Raw genomic sequence first — 21275 nt, 5'->3', positions numbered from 1 at the left:
TGCCTTTGCTCATGCTAACTTCTCTGCCTGGAGGAGACCATTTCCCACCCCAATGGCCCCAGGACACCTGTATAACTCCTCTCCAAGAAGCTCACCAGTCACTCCCTCAAAGATGCCATCTCTGCCCCTTCCTTTCCCCTTTCCTTTCTCAGGGTTCTCCCATGCCAGTCGCTGTCCCTTGTGCTCACACACTATGCTTCTCTATGTTCTCCAAGAGGCTGAGAGCTCCTTGAAGTTCAGGAAGCAAATTGAAGCCTTCACCCATGATCTCTTCCAACTTCCTCAGAAGATAAATAGAAACAGACATTAGTATGCCTGGTTCACAGATTGCGAAATTAATTTCAGAGGAGGAGAAAAAGTCCAGAACCCCTCAGGAATCCTCTTGAGAGCTCTTTATTCCTATCACTTGGGTAGAGGGAACATTCCTCTTGTCTTTGGTAAATTTTGCTATAAGCCTGGGTTCAAGCCTATGCTCCTCTGGAAGGTAACCATGGATACTGGTTTTGAGCTGACACAAAAACTTTCAGTTAGTGGAGGCTACAAGTGGTTTTCAGGCTGCCTAGAGAGTTTTGGGGTGAAGGGACAAAACCTGGAAACACTGACAAAGGTAAGACCTTTGCCTTGGGCTCCTGGTCTGGATATATTTCATTTAGGGTGGGCCCTAAAGCTCAGCTTTAGGGCTTCCCTGGTGGCTCAGAGGTTAAAGCATCTGCTTGCAATGCAGGAGACCTGGGTTCAATCCCTGGGTTGGGAAGATCCCCTGGAGAAGGAAATGGCAACCCACTCCAGTATTCTTGCCTGGAGAATCCCATGGACAGAGGAGCCTGGTGGGCTACAGTCCACGGGGTCGCAAAGTGTCAGACACGACTGAGCAACTTCACTCTTCACTCTTCTAAAGCTCAGCAGAGTCCCTTAAAGGTGACAGGTCTGACTAGGATATTAACTAGTTTTGAGTTGAAAATCAAAGAGAATCCCAGACATTTCCTCTTCTTGGGAAGCAGGACCCTCTCTGTGAGATCTGAAGCAGAGTGTTGATGCAAGCAATACCAGCTGCAATCCTGGGCTCCTGGGGTGATCCAAGACAGAGTCTGGAGACAACAGGTCTCCTGTCCCCAGTCAAAGGGAGCTTCCAGCGGCAACTTGTCCACACCCACATTCTTGCCCCCAAAGTGCGTTTCTTTTCGCAGCCCAGGACCACAGGCAGGCAGGAGATATTCACACTCAGGGCATCTCCTTGAGGCACCTTCATCTCCTCTGAGCCCTTACTGACGCCTGGGAGGGCGCCGAAGAGCATTCTCCCTCCTAGGGGTCTTGGGTCTTCCCTGCCATCACTTTAATCTCAAACAAGGCACGTCTGGAGAGTAGAGATCTGGGGAGCCCCACTCACTCATAAACGTGCTCGTTTCGCCTCCCAAGGCGACCGAGTTTCGCCTCCCAGAGTAGGACCGGGAAGCCAATCGCACCAACGCTCGATTGAGCTGGTGCAGGGTGGGTGTGGGTCAGAGTCAATGAAGTGTGTGCCGCTAAGCCTGCTGGTTTCCTGAAGCGAAATCTTAAGGGGAGGGAGAGAAGAAGAGGGTGTGGGAGATGGAATTGGGGGCGAGAGGTGCCGGCCTTTTCCCGGGGCGTTTTGACGAAGAGGCGCCGAGCACTCCCACTGCTTAAGAAGAGACACCGTAGCCACCAGGACGCCGAAGCTGGGGACCGTCGCTTGCTCGGGGAGCAGTCTGAGCATTTCCTCTCCACGCACTCCGAGGAATCCAGAGAGGGCTGCAAAGGTAAGTGAGGAGGGACGCCCTTCTGCCACCTGGGAGTAAAGCCGCGGAGTAAGGAGTCTCATGGGGCAAAAAAGACAGCGAGTGTCCCAGGCAGCTCCGCCCTGAGGAGGGAGATACGGTAGAACCAGGTTCAGGATCGAGACGTGGGGAGCACCCCGCGAGGCTTGTAGCAAAACACACTCAGGACCCCAGGGTTGGGGAACTTCCAGGCTCGGGGAAGACTTGAAAGGGAAGGGAACACTAAGAAGCCGAGGTGAGCGCTGTGGCGCTAGCGGACAGCGAATCCCGGACTCGCCAACTTCAGCACCCTGGACAGTGTCCCGCCCTTGGTCTGATAAACTTAGCATTGACACAGTTTTGACTAAGGAAAAACTAACTTTGCATCTCCTCGACTTTAATATTTTAGTTCAGAAGAGTTTGATTTTGTTCATGTAAATATCCTGTGTAAATAATCTAAAATACAGAGGAAATGAATAGCCTTGTATCTCAATATGCCTCTTCAGGAATGTGTCTATTCAAAGACAGTTTCTGAAATATTGATTTAAAGGAGATCCCCTGGAGAAAGAAATAATAACCCACTCCAGTATTCTTGCCCCTGGGAAATTCCATGGTCAGAGGAGCATGGCAGGCTACAGTCGATGGGATCATAAAAAGTTGGATACGACTTAGTGACAGAACAACATGTTTTGCTATTGTACAGAAGAGAAAGATTCATCTTATGGTGTTATCATTAAGCATTCTAATATAGACATATCCTCAAAACAATTCCCATGAGCTGTGCCTGGCTTCCCTTCATGATACTAACATCTAAAAGATTTGGAAATATAAGGTAAAAGTGAAAGTGAGCTGTATATAATCTCCTGCTTTTTCTTTAGGGCTGTTTAAGTGCGATATAGTCTGTGAAGATTCAGATAAGCCATTTTCAGGGGCAAATTATTATGTTAAGTACATTATTTCTCATTGGACTTGTCTGAAGTTAAAAGTAATTTCAAAGTGTGTAAGGATGTCTTGGTTTTATTGTAACAGGCTTTGAAAGCCAGAAAAGTTGAACAAGAGATAAATAATTTTTGTTAAAATACTTGAGATTTATATCAAGAAGAGAAAAATGAGAAAATACCATTTTTTTGAAAATTATGTAAAAATTACAGAACATTTTAGATGTCTGTAATATTAATTTTACAATATTTGTTTATTAATTCTCTTCTTATTGGTTGAATACATATAAGTATTATAAGTATATAGATAAGTATATATCCCATACTTTTAACCCACTGTCTTGTGTTTATTTTTATTTATAACATCTTACAATTCATATGCCTTTTTTAATAATGAAAGGAACCAGAATAGGAAAGCATTCAAGGGTAAAATATGTTCAAATTCTTAATTGTGTGGGAGTCTTGATTTAGGATAGCTAGGCTAAATTATCCCACTCCAGTGTTCTTGCCTGGAAAATCCCATGGATGGAGGAGCCTGGTAGGCTACAGTCCATGGGGTCGCTTCACTTTCACTTTTCACTTTCCTGCATTGGAGAAAGAAATGGCAACCCATTCCAGTGTTCTTGCCTGGAGAATCCCAGGGACGGGGGAGCCTGGTGGGCTGCCGTCTATGGGGTCTCACAGAGTCAGACACGACTGAGGCGACTTAGCAGCAGCAGCAGCAGGCTAAATTATGGTATTATAGAACAATAAAGCCATGTAGCAAGACTGAAAAATTTCACTTAATACTCCTTTAAACTATATTTCTCAGTACTAGGGAAAAACAGCTTTATTTATCTTACAAAGGAGCATTTGTTAGGAATAAATCTTTCTTAATCTAAATATCATTGTTTTAGGCTACCTGGCTTGACAATGCATCATTTTAGATAAAGTGGGACTTGTGGAAGGTAAGATAAGCCTTTTCCTAGAGATACTGGTATGTTTCCATTGCTGGCACCAAGGTTCTTAAAGGACATAATTATTTTCTGTATTGAGCAGAGCACAAGTAGGGACTCATATGAAATATTTCCATCTTGTGCAGTTTCAGGGTCATGGCCGATCCTGGAAACAGAAGAAGGATCTACCACCCCTTGAGTCTCACCTGCTCCCTGCTCATTGTGGGAATGTGCTGTGTGTCTCCTTTCTTCTGTCATAGCCAGACAGATCTGCTGGCTCTTAACCAAGCTGATCCTCAGTGCTGGGAATCTTCTTCAGTGCTCCTCCTGGAAATGTGGAAGCCTCGAATCTCCAACACTGTTTCAGGTTTCTGGGATTTTATGATCTACCTGAAGTCATCTGAAAACTTGCAGCATGGGGCATTGTTTTGGCATCTGGCCCAACTCTTCTGGGACATCTATGTGGACTGTGTTCTCTCCAGAAACCACGGCTTAGGAAGAAGACAATTGACTGGAGAGGAAGTAAAGATCTCAGCAGTGCATCCACAGCAAACAGGGAGAAAAAAAGGTGGTCAACCCCAGGCCCCATGTCTCTTGAAAGGGTCCACCAAGTATGAATGTGCTGAATTGTGAGGAACAGGGAAACAGCTTTAGGGGAATCCATTGCCACACATAGTCTTCTTGGGGGTGAACCCAAAGAACACACAAGTGATAGGAAGATACATAACACTTCCTTTTGTAATTTGCAGTAGCTTTTTTTAAATCAACATGTTGTCCTCATCTTCATACTTCTGGTAAATAGCAGCAAAGAAGAATCAGATAGACAAGTAAGAAAAGACATGATTCCTAAAACACAATATCAAGGTATAAAGGGATGCCCCCAAAATCTTTTTTTTTTTTTTTCAGTTAGGCTGAGCATTGCTAGTCATAACCTGTGTTTACTTGTTATGGAATCGGGAAGATTTGAATATAAGCCTGAGGAACACCTACAGCACACAAGCTCTTACCCCTTTTAAATAGAAAAAATAACCCAAATGTTTTCATATAAATGGAAGGACTCCTTGAGATTTACTTAGTTGATGATATAAATGGTAGAAAAATCAGCTGGCTTACAAATTCACTCTTCCTTGTTTTCTGAACAAATCTCAAATAAGTAATTAACTTCCAGCAAGCTGAGTAATTAATTTTTAGAAATCTGGGACTTCCTACAAATTTAGATTTTTCATTGAATAAATATATATTCAAATATTACATGTAATATTTAAAAATATTATAATATGTAATATTTGAATATATGTCTTCAGTCTTACATATATTAGTCTTCTCTGGGGGCACTAGAAAAAAATTTCCTTTATAGAATTAGAATGAGGGTGAATGAAGCACTGTGAGTAAGCTGAGAGAGAACTTAGCCTTATTCATACTGTTTTTGTTCCTTTTTCTGTGTTGTTTTCAACCAACGAGCTTCTAAAGCTTGCAACAAAGGCTGTTAGAGTGGTAGTAACTGTTTATGAAGTAGTGGAAAACTGAAGAATAAAATAATTTTTTTATTTGTACATTTTGTTGTGAGAATTGTTATAAAATTGTAAAATGGAAAAATCTATTAAAATAGCAATTAACAGTGATAGTTCTAGATAAATCTTTTCTCAAGATATTGTAGAACCTTTAAATATTTAATTTGTTTTAATATCAATAACAAAAGATATGGTTAACTGACCCATAAAACCAGATAATCCACTGGTATTATTTATACATAAATTTATTGTTTTGGCAAGTGTTATTGTCACTTAAACCAATTTCATTTCCTAGAGGAAATATTCTTTCACCAGATTAGTTACTAAAGCAGAAGTACAAAATGAGTGTCTATAAATGCTGGTTGCCAATATTTTTAAAATATTTTGAACAGAGGCTGCCCAGATATTGACATCAGTAAGCACTGTATATTTTCTTCATGTGTACTGTAGACTTTTTATCCCACCACTCTTATCCTATATAGCTGTTGTACTCAAATTACTACCAGTATTTCTTGGTTTTGTATTTTACACTCACTTTGAATTACTTTATCTATAGAATAAATGAAAATAATAATGTTTGTGTTCAACTTAACACGAAAATAATCTATAAATATATCACATATGATTATATTATAACTAATATATTAGTTATAATATATTCCTGGTGGCTCAGAGGTTAAAGCGTCTGCCTCCAATGCGGGAGACCCGGGTTTGATCCCTGGGTTGGGAAGATCCCCTGGAGAAGGAAACGGTAACCCACTCCAGTATTCTTGCCTGGAGAATCCCATGGACGGAGAAGCCTGGTAGGCTACAGTCCACGGGGTTGCAAAGATTCGGACACGACTGAGCGACTTCACCTTCACCTTCAGTAATGTATCATGTACTATAATTCTGTATTATAATTATGTAGATATACATAGAATCTCAAAAAATGGTTTCAGTTTGCTTGTTTGCGGTAGGCTATCAAAATAGTCTGAGACTACATGTAATTTTCTGAGCACACTTCAACATTTCTATCTTTAAAAAAATCTAGTGGATTTGTCTTCAGCATTGGAAGTCACTTCCTTCATCTTGCTACAGAGATGCTATTGACCCAGCTGGTCTGAAAACTTTGCAAGCAGTAGGACTAAACATCTTACTTTATTGAAGTTTTTTTAATGTTTGACATAAACAATTGTTGCATATCAGGAAGTAAGACTTTCCATTTATACTGTATAGTCACAGTCAAAGAGGGTCTTGGGTCAAGGAGACACCATGTTTTAAAGCTAAATAGTTGCGGGAACATCGAGATTTTATCTCAAGAGGCTTGATTAAATCTCTAGTGGCTCAACTAGACTCTGCATGTACCTGCACAGATTCTCCACTAATTTTTTCTTTTGTCCCCAGGGAATTAATATTCGATCAGGTTGGGATGGGGTGAGCGTGAAGAGGTGTTTGTCCCCATAGTTCTCAGGAAAATTACATCATCAGAGCAGAAGAGAAGAACTAAAATAAGTGTCTCCATAATACACAAAAAGGTTCTTGCTATTTTGATGGCTTCAAGTTAAATAGTTTAAACACACTTGAATAGTGTTGCAATGAATCATGCCTTATTAAAAACACAGAACTCCTATATAACTTTGTATGTTAATATATTTGTTAATATTGAGTCAGGAAATAAAAAAAACAAGAGATATCAAATAGCTACATAAACTTGGGCAAGCTAATTGACTTATTTAACTCTTAGTTTCTTCATCTGAAAAAGAGGGATATGGAAAAATTTAGAAGACCCATAATGTCTCTTTAGGTTCTATGTTCTGATGTTCTGTGATCTGATAAAAAAATAAATGTATAAAAAGCATGGATTTACCTATAGAAAGAATCTGAAAGAGGTTTTTACTCAAGGATAACTTCCTGAGCCTAGTGATGAGCTAGACACTGTGGTGCTTTATAACGATGATAAGCAGGAACAGAGGTGATCCAGAAATGAGAATTGCCAAAATTCTGAGAACTGAAGATATCATTGTTTGAGAAAAGACTCAAAACAGCATCATTAATTTGTCTAGAAAAATACGAGCTAATAACTGAATGTTGAAATATTCAGAAGACTGAAGAGATTATATCCAGGCTTAAGTACTAAATTATGATGGATTCTGTGTAGGCAGATAGGCAGAGAGAATGAGAGAGAAAATGATGAACTGATTTAGGAAAAGTGTAAGCTGTTAATGTTTATCGAGTAGAAAATAAAAGAGTTGAGGTTAACTCATGGGTTAGTAAAGGCTTCAATACAAATGAAAGGATTTTTAAGCATATCCTTGTTTGTATCAAAAATGATTCCTTGCTTCAACAAATCTTGCTCTGCCCCTGAGAGAAACAGAAAAACTTGCCTTCCTGAGCTTGGTAGTTTGGATGGTCTAGAAAAATTGTGTCTTTGCTTTCCTCTTTGACATGAAAATTAACATTTAGATTTATAATTTGATGATGTTTGCAGTTGGTGTCTAACTAGCTGAAAAATGTTTATAGTGCTTATTTTTTAAACACTAAGCAGAAGACAAAACAATGCTTTAGAAATACAAATTAGATTTACAAATGCTTGATTTTATACTTTACTCACTATAAGAAATTTTTTAAGTAGCATATTCAGAAATTACTTATCTAGAAATCTTTCTAAAGAAACATTTGGAGCTGTAGTCAACTTTGCAGTACAAGGTTCTTCACTGTAATATTATTTATAGTAATAGAAAATTGGAAATAACCTAAATGTCCCATAGTTGGGTAATGGAAAATTAAATTATGGCATAAAGTATGTATGCATAAAATTATGCTTCTCTTTGGAAGATTATACTATGGATGGTTTAAAGTTTTTTTTTAATTTTTATATTATATAACAATTTTTAACTTTTCTAGTCAGAAAAGTGTATTTTAATACATATTAATCCAATAGGAAATGTATTTCTTATAATCTACTTAATTCATATTATATAATTAAACTTTATAGGACACAAAATTTTGCATAAAAAAGAATTTACATATATACCTCTGCAATAAATTTATACAGAATTTTAATTGCAGAGTGGCAGAAATAGTAGAATGGCAGAAAACTTTCTTTGTAAAACCAAGTCATTGATGTTTAATCAGCCTGAAAATATTTTGGTGATCTAATGATTAGTTCCTTTTCTCCAATTTCAGGTGCCTATTCTCAGCAACCAAGAACCCCTTCCCTAAAGAAGAAAGAGTTGATTGAAGACTTGATAAGCCTGCATGTGCATAGGAGCAGATCGAAGTTCATTGGAAAAGCGACCAGTGGCCTGGAAATAAAGAGAAAATAAATCTAACCTCAGAGCTATGCACATCTTGGCATTTAAACAAATATATATATTTTTCTTGACTATTGATCCTTCGTTTACTTGAAATGGTGGGAGTGTAAAAAGATAAATATTAAGCCACATTCTCTCAGAGTACTTAGCTTCATTCTTTTAGGCTGCTAGCACGTTCCTTCAAATGGTGACAGTGCTGTCAGATCATCCCACTGCCAGAAAGAGAGCACCTGTGCATGCTAAGTTGCTTCAGTTTTGTCTGACTCTTTGCGACCCAATGGACTGTAGCCCCCAGACTCCTCTATCCATGGGATTCTCCAGGCAAGAATACTAGAGGGGATTGGCTGGGGCTACGCAGATTCTTTGTATTCATTTTGGTCACTGTTTTGGGGTGCTTGACATTGTTAATGAACTAGAGTGCTAGACATTTAATTTGAATACACTGCATGGCTTCAAAGACATCAGTCACTGAATTGCTTATGCACAGGCATATGAGACTATACTTACTAATTACCTGAATTTTGTTTGAAAGAATATTTTTTAATCTTTTGAACTGAGTGACTCAAAAAACAAAACGAAGCAACTGGTAAATAAAGCATTCTACTAACAGAAACAAAATTAATAAAAGCTCTGGACCCTAAGTAATGTTATTGAAGTCTTTTTATTTCAATATTCAGTGTTACCATTAATGATAATCCAAACTCTAACAAAATAGCAGTAAGTATAATTTTTTTCTCCACTTGGTATATTTTCTATTGTATTAAATATTAAGACTGTAATTGATAACACTTTGCTTTGAAAAACAAACTAAAAATAAAAACAGCATTATAAGAAAAGAACCCATAAAAATATTTTTCCTCAAGATGACAAGGCCTGAATAAGGTTCATCGCAAAGAAGTCCAATTAGCAAATTTATTTGAGTTCCAGACACAATGCTATTTTTATCTCTAATTATGCTCATCTCGCCAGTCATTTCTGACTATTATAACTGATGGTTGAAAACCAGTTTGAATTTCAGCTATGTTAGCAATTCACTTGCTTTTCTAGATCCAAAGAAGTCTCAGTAAGTGTTTTCACTGAAGGTTTAGGGCCTCCTTAAATGATAAATCTTATCCGAAGGGTTAATATTAGAAGACATAGCTGCATCTGAAGATTCACCAAATCGTGAAAATGGTGGAAACAAGTCTGGGGAAGGAAGTGAGAAGGGGAACCAGCCTCAGCTTTAACTTGATTAGAAGAATGAGCACATTAAGAGCGGCCATTCTTGACTACCTTTTCTAGAGGGTCATGCTTTTACTTCTGTGCTACTTTCACTAATGTCTTACATTAATTTCTTAAAAAGTATCACATAAACTCACTATCTGTTATACATGGTTGAAGAGATGCCATTCTTGCAAGGCTTGCCCCTTACTCCTCCTGCACCTCGGTACTACACCAGCGGGGCTGCCAAGTTTTTCTGATGCTTTGTGAGCCATCTAGTCTCTGGTGCTGTCAATCCTGTCTTCGTAGAATGCAAGCATTGGTAGACAACATGTAAATACATGAACATGGCAGTGTTCCAATAAAACTTTGCTTGTGGACACTGAAATTTGACTCCAAGTCATTTTCAAGTGTTAGAAAACATTATTCTTCATTTGACTTTTTCCAATTATTATTTTTTTTAAATGTAATAACCTCTCTTCATTCACAGCCAGCACAAAACTGGCAGTGGGCAGATTTGACCCTTGGGCTGTAGTTTGCTGACTGGTGCTCTGGGGCATCCTTATCAAACTTGTAAGGAACAGATGGGAGGAAGTAAGAAACAGTGAATATGCTGAATAACAAAACCAAAATTAAAAAAAAAAAAAACAACCTCATGTTAGGCTGAAAAGCAAATTCAAAAAGATTAGAATGAGATTGAACAGAAGTAACAGTCCTAATCCTACCAGGTTGGACATTATTTCACTTTGGAAACATTACTAGAAGTTATGGATCATATGAAAAAGAGCACACAGTCTCTCTAAATGTAATATGAACTGCACATCCAGACAATAGGTGAAATAATGGAACCAAAGCAATTTTTGTTGAAAGTTGAAAGCAGTGGTTTAGAATACAGGCTCAAGAGCTGGGTTCGAACCTCAACTTCATCAAGTAGTGACCAAACGACTTTGGACAAGTTACTGACCATTTTCGTGCCTTAATTTTCTTATAAAATGAGATACCTATTTACTACTAGGTTTGTTGTGAGGTTTAAATGAGCTAGTACATACATGGTGTGTAGAAGTTAAACACTCTCACAGTTAAAAAATGTTAGCTACTACTTTGAACTTTATTCAGTTAAATACCCTAATCATACATACAGAGGAGGGAAGCACACAAGTACTTTGATCAAATTCATTGAATGTGGGATTTTAGTGAGAAACATTTATGTTTTAAAATAAATTTATTTTGAGATAATTGCTGAGACATACACATAGTAAGAGATAATATAGAGACATCCTATTTACCCTTCATCCAGGTTCCCTCCATAGTAATATCTTGCATAACTATAGTACAATAACAACCAGAGAATTGACATTGGTAGAATCCACAGAGTTTATTCAGATCTGACCAGTTCTGCATGCACTCCTGTGTGTGTGTGTTTGTTCTTTGCCAAGCCTGTTCTCCAGCAGAAGCATCTGGGCAGAAAATTAGGTCATCAATTCAAAATTTAGATATTAAAGAAGATAGTTGCACAAATTCCTGTAGACCACATGCTTGAATACGACTACCAATGTATTCAAAGAAAGGGCCTCTATTGGAAGTACAGCACAACTAGATTTGAATTGCCTCTCCTTTCCATTTCCCTCTACCCCTCCTCACTCCCAAGGCTTTACTCTGAAGAACTAAGACACAAGAGTAGAGAGATTAAAAAAATAAAATTTTCATCGTGCTTCATACCAGACTATCAAGAAAGAGGTAGAAGGTTTAGTGTAGTCAGTACAGATTTTGAAAACACATTTTGTCATCACCTTAAGGGGCCTTGGAATCTGGGTTCCTTTTCACTTCAGGTTGGTCAAGGTAATCTGATCAACAAGGGCAGAGAAAGCCCTGCACACTCGCTCAGCTCCACAATATAGGTCCAGGTTTACTGAAGATTGCAGGTCTGAAATCAACAAACAGGAAAGTCCTGCAGAGAAAGCACCTGTAGGTCCTTAAACTGATCTTAATAAAGTTCTAGCACAGAGAAGAACTAAAATTCATCTCTCTTCAGTTCCTGGTGGCAATGCCCTTTCTCTAAGCTAGCCTGAAAATGAGATGGGTATCATTTACCATGATCAGTTACCCACTGAGACAAGTTGTGGTTCTTAAAGAGAATTTTCCCATAGGTTCAAGCAAAATTCTGGGTAGCCAGAAATCCCACTCTTGAGCAGCGGTTTTCAAACTCTGGTGTATGTTGAAATCACCTTTGTTTGTTGTGTTAGTGGCTCAGTCATTTCTGACTCTTTATGATCACATGGACTGTAGCCTGCCAGTCTCCCTATCCGTGGAATTCTCCAAACAAGAATACTGGAGTTGGTTGCCATTTCCTTCTCCAGGGGATCTTTCTGACCCAGGGATTGAAGCTGGGTCTCCTGCACTGCAGGCAGATTCTTTACCATCTGAGCCACCAAAGAAAACCTAAAATCACCTGGAGAGTATTAAAACAGATTGCTAGGTCACAGGCTCAGAGTTCAGATTCAGTATATACGAAGGTTAATTTTATGTGTCAATTTGAATAGACTGTGGTGCTTGGATATTCAGTAAAACATTTTTCTGGGTGTGTCTGTGCAGGTGTTTCTGGATGGGGTTAACATTTGAATGAGTAGACTGAGCAGAGCAGAGTGCCCTCCCTGATTAGGTGGATGGACTTCATCCAATCAATTGAAGGCTTGAATAGAAAAGGTCTGAGTAAGAGAATTCCTTCTGTCTGATTGTTTTCCAGCAGAGACATCAATTTTCTTCTGCTTTTGGACTCAAAAGGAGACATCCGTTCTGGAGAACTCAGACTGCTATAGTATATCAGGGATGGGACCCAATAAATTGTGTTCCTAATAGGTTCCTGGGTGATACTGATGCTGGCCTAGGGATGATGCTTTGAGACCTCTGCTCTATAGTTACTGATTAATGGTTTGAGTGGTCCCCTATGATCTATTGTAATAGGAATCGTGCTGTAGAAAGATCTTCAGTTTGGCAGTTATCAACCAAAAAAATGTATATGCATAATTTTTAGGCTAAAAGTTCCACTTCTAGGAATTGATCATACAAACATATTTACATATGAGTACAAATATATATGCTATAAGGATACTCACCAAAACATTCTTATGATAATAAAAAATTGGGAGCAACTTAATTACACACCAATAAGTAAATTACTGTATGTTTATACCCTGGGATATTATGTAGCACTTTATAAATGACATTGCTCAATGTCTAAGGTACATTGGCAAGTGAAAAGAGCAAAAACAAGTACAATCTAATTTATGTTAAGAAAGTAGAGACACATAAATGCAAAGAAAAAAAGTCTGAAGAAAAATTCACTAAACTGCCAACAGTTTTTACTTCTGAGAAACAGGTGCCAGATCATGATGGTGAATTCATTTTTAAAAAGCATGTGCACTTGGTCATTTTAATTTTATGATGAACATGTTGTATAATATTGTTTGTGTAATTAATAAAAATAAGATTGCAGGAAACAAAAACTTGGAAAGGCTTATTTTGTTAGTTATACACTTCAGTTACATGATTTATTTTGGCTCCATCTGTGCTGTTTCCTGTTGAACATAAGAGGAGAGGGTTCATGCCTTATTTTTTTTTTTTTACTGTTTATTCTCTAATACTGCTCCAGAACTACAAGAACCTTGAATAAATAATATTCTATTGCCCAAATAAAATCTTGTCCAGAGGCAAACTTGTTTTAGAATATTCTGTTTCTCAGCCCATAGTTATAAAAACTTTAAATACAGTAATAAAAAATAGAGAAATGACACTCCATTTCATACATTAAAAAAAAAATTTAGTTGTTATTTTTTTTTAAGTTCCAGTCCCTTGAAATGTTAAAATAGCCGAAGATATACACTTAGAGCTGACTGTGGCTCAGATCACCAGCTCCTTATTGCAAAATTCAGGCTTAAAGTGAAGAAAGTATGGAAAATCATTAGGCCAGTTGAGTATGACCTAAACCAAATCCTTTATGTTTATACAGTGGAAGTGACAAATAGATTCATGGGATTAGATCTGGTACACAGAGTGCGTGAGGAATTATGGACAGAAGTTCATAACATTGTACAGGAGGCAGTGACCAAAAGCATCCAAAAGAAAAAGAAATGCAAGAAGGCAAAGTGGTTGTCTAAGGAGGCTTTACACATAGCTAAGGAAAGAAGAGAACCAAAAAGCAAGGGAGAAAGGAAAAGATATACCCAACTGAATGCAGAGTTCCAGGAATAACAAGCAGAGATAAAAGGCCTTATTAAATGAACAGTACAAAGAAGTAGAGGAAAAAAGTGTTATGAGAAAGACTAGAGACTGCTTCAAGAAAATTGGAGATACCAAGGGAATATTTTGTGAAAGGATGAGCACGATAAAGGACAGAAACGGTAAGGACCTAACAGAAGCAGAAGATATTAAGGAGAGGTGGCAAGAATACATAGAAAAACCGTATGAAAAAAGCTTTAATGATTTGGAAAACCATGACTGTGTGATCATTTACCTAGAGCCAGACATCCTGGAGTGTGTCAAGTGGGTCTTAGGAAGAAGCATCACTATGAACAAAGCTAGTGGAGGTGATGGAATTCCAGCTGAGCTATTTCAAATCCTAAAAGATGATGCTGTGAAAGTGCTGCCCTCAATACACCAGCAAATTTGGAAAACTCAGCAGTGGCCACAGGATTGGAAAAGGTTCATTCCAACCCCAAAGAAGGTCAGTGCCAAAGAATGTTCAAACTACTGCACAATTGTGCTCATTTCACATGCTAGCAAGGTAATGCTTGAAATCCTTCAAGCTTGGCTTCAACAGTATGTGAACTGAGAATTTTCAGATGTACAAGCTGGACTTAGAAAAGGCCAAGGAACCAGAGATTAAATCGCCAATATCCGTTGGATCATAGAAAAAGCAAAGGAATTCCAGAGAAATATCTACTTCTGCTTCATTGACTATGCTAAAACCTTCAACTCTGTGGATTACAACAAACTGTGGAAAATTCTTCAAGAGATGGGAATACCAAACCACCTTACCTGCTTCCTGAGAAACCTGTGTGCAGGTTAAGAAGCAACAGTTAGAGCCAGTCATGGAATAATGGACTGGTTCAAAATTGGGAAAGGAGCACATTAAGGCTGTTCAGGTAGGAACAGAAGGAGAGGCACATGTCCTACTACCTGCCCAAATCCTTCTTGTTGGACTCCATCTTGACTGAGCAATGCATGTGCCACCAGGAAGGACCCTGAGTCAGAATGATTGGCTAGAGTCAACCCAGAAACTAATCCCATCACCATAAAACCCAAGACTGTGAGCCATATGGCAGAGCAGTTCTCCCGGGTTCCTTTACCCTCCTGCTCTCTGCCCGGCACCTTTTTCCAATAAAGTCTCTTGCTTTGTCAGCATGTGTGTCTCCTCAGATAATTCACTTCCATGTGTTATACAAGAGCCCACTTTTGGGCCCTGGAAGGGGTCCCCCTTTCTATAAGAGGAACACGTATGAAATCAGTGTGCATGGGTGCATGCTAAGCTCTTTCAGTCAGGTCCAACTCTTTGTGACCCTATGGACTGTAGCCTGCCAGGCTTGTCTGTCCATGGAATTCTCCAGACAATTCAGCATGGAATAGGTTACCATGCCCTCCTGCAGGTGATCTACCTGACCCAGGGATCGAACCTGTATCTCTTACATCTCCTGCATTGGCAGGTGGATTCTTTACCACTAGTGTCACCCAGCAGTCCAGAGGAAACTGCAGTGGGAAAATAATTCACCTGAATGTAACTAACAATCTATCTGGGCTCTGAATGAATTAAGGATGTGAGAGAAGGCTATCAAAATAATGGGTACAGAGGTTTAAACATATTAGATTGTCTAGTCTGTATTACTTTTCTGGCAATGGAAATACTGAGCCCATGCATTCCTTATAAGAATAATTAATTAGACAAACCAATATATATTGAATATTTACTCTGGACTAAGACCTCTCTCTTGAGCTCCAGATTGTACATGTTGATTGCCTCTGATATTTCCATTTGGTTATTTCCAAGCAGTTCATACTTAATGTGTTCAAAACAGAACTCCTGATGAGTTGACCTCTGTCTCAGCTTTCCCAGCTTTCCTCATTGCAATAAGTTTATAACCTTCCACCCAGGCTAAGCCATTGTCACTTGCCTAGACTATAACAGGCTCTCATCCCATCTATTTACAAACCCTCTTGCCCTTCAAGTCATTTTCCACACAATGTCAGTTTTGTAAAAACATAAATCTACCCCTTTCTAAATGAATGCCCAGTATCCAACACAGTTCTTAGCACATAAAGTTCAATTAGCATTTGTTGAATAAATGAATGATGAACCAACTAGACACATTTTTTCCTACCTTCATGGAGCTTAATGCTAGAATTCTGTGTACCATTTCCTATCAAGGATTTTCATATGTATGCATGTATGTGTGTACATGTATGTATGACAAAGAGAGAAAGACTCACCAAGACTTCAGTACATACTCGTAGGATTCCTAGGCAGTATATCTACATATACCTTCATGGCTACTTTTGAGAAGTCTGCTTTCTGAATACTTGAGATAAAGATCCAGAGTTGCTTAAGCACTGCTCTTTATTTTTCTACAATCTGCTGAAGTTCAAGCTTCATTTTCTGATTATTTAAAATAATAGTTTAGATGACGGTTCTAGGTGGGAAAGAAAGGAAATGGAATAATTCTCCCACATCCCCCTTAACCTCGCCTCCTCACCCCATCATCACTTCCTTGCTTTGCCTTCTCATCCTTGAAACATGCTGTGGTAAATAGAAGGCAAGGGGAGATGGAAGAGAAGTAGGGGAAAGAATTTCAGAGATTTACATAGGAAATTTCACTCATAAATGAAAAGAAAATAATTTAATGAGAAAGTAAGACCAGAGTATGCTGTCTTTTTTTGGTCACTATAAAAAGAAATAGTGTTAGATGCTCTTTCAAATCTAATTTCTTTACCGCAAGTTTGAACAAATCATTTGCCGCTGATTTTCAATCCAACATTTGGAATTTAAAGAGGTTTGGGGAGACCCTTCTATACACTTCTTTTCCAGTAAGTTCTGAGTCTCCTGAAATTCTACTATCCTAGATCTTGATACTGAATGACTCTATTCAGTTATGTCAACAACTATGCCCAAACTGCAGAGAAGGCAATGGTACCCTACTCCAGTACTCTTGCCTGGAAAATCCCATGGATGGAGGAGCCTGGTGGGCTGCAGTCCATGGGGTCGCTAAGAGTCGGACACGACTGAGCGACTTCACTTTCACTTTTCACTTTCATGCATTGGAGAAGGAAATGGCAACCCACTCCAGTGTTCTTGCCTGGAGAATCCCAGGGATGGGGGAGCCTGGTGGGCTGCCATCTATGGGGTCACACAGAGTCGGACACGACTGAAGCGACTTAGCAGCAGTAGCAGCAGCATGCCCAAACCGACCATGAAGCTTGCCATTTTTGTTGCATCTCCTGCACTGGCAGGTATAGTCATATAAAGTTCATCTTAATTTCCAAAATATGTTGACTTCTTAGCAAAGCTCCAACTCAGAAGGCTAGTCAGCTACTAGGATAATCACAACACTGAGTGAATATATTGATAGTCTGAGTAAATCAGTATGTTACAAACTATAGATCTTTCTGGTTTTTCTAACAATTCTCAAATAAAAAAATTAAAAATTAAGGCAGTAAAATGATTAGAAACTTCCTGCTATTATCTGATGCATCTTTAACAGATAGAAATAAAATAAAAATGACCAATACCTTAATTCAGTTTGTTTGTCTTTCCACATCTTCATAAGTGTGGTTATCACATTTCTGTCTCTGATTACATTTGGTGTGATTTTCGTAGGCATGCATAGATTATGTACAAATTACAGGGGGTATTTTTATAATCCATATCAACAATGGCTAAATTGAGTTTGCAAACAGGATTATAGTCGATACATCACTGAATGAGGATAAAAACTTAATAAGAAACATTTGAGTAAAGAATGGCAGTGTTAAACAAATGTAAAAAGTAGCCATGAAGGTATACATAGATCCTATGCTTAAACACCTCAAAGAAATTAAATTGATGTAAAAGAAATAAAACAATAAATTTAAACCTTAGAGTTAGTACTTGCTGAATTATCACAAAGTATACAATGCAATATAACAACAAAAAGGGAAAGGTGTACTTTCGTGCTAATATCATAAGCATGTTTGTATAAGAATTCATGCTTCCTGCAGAAGCATCTCAATGGTGCTACTGTAAATGGAAACAGGTAGATTTTTTGAGATATATATTTTTTATATTATCTACGAGATTGGATAATGCTAATCGTATCTTTTTACATTATTACATAATCTGAATTTAAAAATAAACTTTGCCTTTTTATGATTTCCCTTTTAATGATCTAATGATGGGTGTATATATAGATATATCAATATATATGCTGCTGCACTCAGTACCCCCGACCCTGCAGCAGGCCACCATTGACCTGCACCTCTGCTGGAGACTCCAGGACACTCAGGGCAAGTCTGGGTGAGTCTCTTGTGGGGTCACTGCTCCTTTCTCGTGGGTCCTGGTGCATACAAGGTTCTGTTTGTGCCCTCCAAGAGTCTGTTTCCCGTGTAAGTTCTGGTGGCTCTGTGGTGGGGTTAATAAGAGGACTTATGCCATACCCAGGTCTGCTGCATCCAGAGCCCCTGCCCTGTGGCAGTCCACTGTTGACCTGTACCTTTGCAGGAGACATTCAGACACAGTTCTGGCTCAGTCTCTGTGGCATCTCTGGGTCCTGGTGGGCACAAGGTTTGTTTGAGCCCTCTGAACATCTCTGGCGGGTAAAGGGTTTGATTCTAAATGTGATTTTGCCCCTCCAACCATCTTGCTGGGGCTTCTCCTTTGCCCTTGGATGTGGGGTATCTTTTTTGGCAAGATCCAACATTCTCCAATCAATGGTTCAGCTGCGAGTTGTAGTTTCAGAGTTCTGCAGAAGATGAGCGCATGTCCTTCTACTCCACCATCTTACACCAGTATACAGAGCTGGGATATTGTCTCCCAAATACGTGTAGCAGATGTAGTCTGTTAAGAATCTGAAATAAACCACATTTGTGAGGGCTAACCCAATATTTTTAATATTTTAAAAATCAATAGCTTTCATAAATTCAATTGGAGAAACAAAAACAAAAAATAAAAATGGGATGAGTATGTGAGATCCTAGAAGAGTTTCTAAGATAAAAACCACATTTTAATGTGAAATTTTCCTAAAAAGGTCTAGTGGATATTGACTTTATTTTAGAATACTCATCATGACCCCAGTGATGTTTAGATGGAAATAAGTGGGTGGAATCTTGTGTTGGCCTAAGAATCAAGCAAAAGGAGTTCTCATCTAGTCTTTGTCTCAGGCAGTCTGAGCATACTTCTGGCATATTTGTGATTTTACTTTCTCTAATACACGATTATAACTCCAGCTCTCTTCACAGTAGATATTTTTAGAATTACCCAGTAATTACTTCATTGACTTGGCTCTACCAAGTTCAATATATAACTGACATTATCATGTTCCCATCTTACAGCTCACCAACTGCAGCGATCGTGTTTCCCTTCCTAAATTCTTATACTGAAGTCCCACTTCCATTATCTCCAAGTGCGACTATATTTCTAGATAGTCTTTAAAGAGTTAATTAAATTAAATGAACGTTGTGTGGCTGGATCCTAACCCAATAGGAGGAGTGGACTTATAAAAAAGAAGAAATTTGGATAGGGACATTTTGTTGTTTTGTCACTAAGCTGGGTTTGAGTCTTTTTGGGATCCCATGAACTGGGACTATAGCTCACCAGGCTCCTCTATTCATGGAATTTTCCAGGCAAGAACACTGAGCAGGTTGCCATTGCCTTCTCCAAGGATATTCCTGACTCAGAGATCAAACCCATGTCTCCTGCATTGGCAGCAGTTTCCTTACCACTGAGCCACCTGGGAAGTCCATTACAGAGAATGCATGGAGGAAAATGCTGTGAAAACACAAGGAGAAGACAGTCATTGACAAGCCAAGGAGAGAGGCCTTAGAAGACAACAATGCCGCTTATACCTTGATCTCCAGCTTCTAGCATCCAGAAGTGTGAGGAAAAACATTTAATTGTTTAATCCACCTGATCTGTGATTCTTCGTTATGGCAGTTCTAGTAAGCTAATACATCAACTCAGAAATACGTGGGGAAGGTCTTCTCTGATGCAAAAAAATGAGAATATTAACCTTTGTTTTATCGCTGGTCTCTAGATGACTCACTCCAACATAAAAGATCTTAAAAAGAAAGGGATGTAAATACAGATATAGATATATTAAGATGACAAAGTCTTCTATAAATAAGACAATGTCACTGCAAAACAGAAGAAATAGCTATAATAAAGAAGTATTAATAAAAAGAACCCTCGGATTTAGCAACAAGCACAGCTTATAAGGGTGATGATGATAGTGTTACTTGTAGAAACATTCATCAATTATCCTCCAGAGAAAGACTATCATTTTTACTCTCATTTTAAAAGGGTCACATCAGGCTGCCCAGTTACATATATGTTTTAGTACTATTGATAACGACAGTTGCCACAACAAAATAATAGCCATTTATTGAGTTCTTGGTATGTGCCAGGTGCTATAATACAATCTCATATGGCTTATCACCTCTAAGGCTCACAATAACACTATCAATTAGGCAATACTAGAAATCAAATTCAAAGAGGTTGTGCATGTGTGCTCAGTCGCTCAGTCGCATCCAGCTGTTTGCAACCCCATGGACTGGAGCCCATCAGGCTTCTCTACCCATGGAATTCTCCAGGCAAGCATACAGGAGTGGGTTGCTACTTCTTACTCCATCAAAGAGAATATTAATGTCCAAAAGACTAACAATTCAGTTACTCACTAGATGAATTGCAGCTGTTGGGCTAATATTATGGACTCAAGAGTTTTAAAAGGCAGCCTGACCCCCTGGCCATCACAATCTCTAGTGATTGTGAGAATCTTACCAGAAGGCGCTTCTGGAGTGCAGGCATCTGTGAGTTTTGACAACAGTTCTTGCAGTTCTTCTTCCTCTAGCTCATCCTTCCCCTCCTGGATGTTCATTGCCCCTTTCCTTTCCACTGGTGCCAGAGCAAGACTGGTCATTTCGATAGGAGGAATTTGGGGGATGTCCTGCAGCCGTCCTTCCTGGGAACTGGGCAGGGCACTAGAGGTTTCCTTTGAGGTCTTCTGTGCTCGGCTTTGTGCCCTGGGGCTTTGCACTGGCCTCGGCTTTGAGGTGGCCTCTGGTAATTCTGAGTTTGGCAGAGCATGTTTTGCAGGAGCTGGACCTCGGTGGCTTCCATTAATCACAGTGGACCTAGGAAGTGTTTCCTGTTGTGAAGCATCCTCAGTGGAACCCTTGATTTGGGAAGAATCTCCTCCCCTTTTCTGAAATCTTTCTTCACCCCTTCCATGGTCACCCTTGGCAATCACATTTTGCCAGGAAAAAGATGAACGATGGAGGGGCTGCAACATTGCCTTGGTAAAGAAAATTTTATTTATGAAGAAATTAACATTTTTCTTACTTTTTCATTATGTTTTAAATTTCAATATTTCAATAGGAAATT

The 21275-nt window shown here is 38.9% G+C and overlaps 2 protein-coding genes across 2 annotated transcripts in view; one reads left to right on the top strand and one right to left on the bottom strand.

Moving 5' to 3' along the window:
* The first annotated feature begins 3804 nt into the window (after positions 1 to 3804).
* Positions 3805 to 8467, top strand: FAM237A (family with sequence similarity 237 member A). Its single transcript, XM_005904751.1, has 2 exons — positions 3805 to 4216; positions 8328 to 8467. The coding sequence occupies exons 1-2, from the start codon at positions 3805 to 3807 to the stop codon at positions 8465 to 8467; spliced, it is 552 nt and encodes a 183-aa protein (XP_005904813.1).
* A 2430-nt stretch (positions 8468 to 10897) lies between these two features.
* DYTN (dystrotelin) overlaps positions 10898 to 21275 on the bottom strand; it is a 73487-nt gene continuing 63109 nt past the window's right edge. The window contains 2 exon segments of the mRNA XM_070380212.1: positions 10898 to 11579; positions 20673 to 21186. Of these exon segments, the coding sequence (XP_070236313.1) occupies positions 11476 to 11579; positions 20673 to 21186 (618 nt within the window). The 3' untranslated portion in view covers positions 10898 to 11475.

The sequence above is a fragment of the Bos mutus genome, chromosome 2, assembly GCF_027580195.1.
Source record: "Bos mutus isolate GX-2022 chromosome 2, NWIPB_WYAK_1.1, whole genome shotgun sequence".
NCBI lineage: Eukaryota > Metazoa > Chordata > Mammalia > Artiodactyla > Bovidae > Bos > Bos mutus.
Note: the sequence above shows the minus strand (reverse complement) of the source record. Positions and strands in the feature narration are given on the sequence as shown.

Excerpts from the sequence above, each read along its gene's own strand:
- FAM237A (XM_005904751.1), top strand. The coding sequence starts at position 3,805 with ATGGCCGATCCTGGAAACAGAAGAAGGATCTACCACCCCTTGAGTCTC. Across the intron at positions 4,217-8,327 it reads GCAAACAGGGAGAAAAAAAG|GTGCCTATTCTCAGCAACCA; the intron begins GTGGTCAACCCC and ends CTCCAATTTCAG.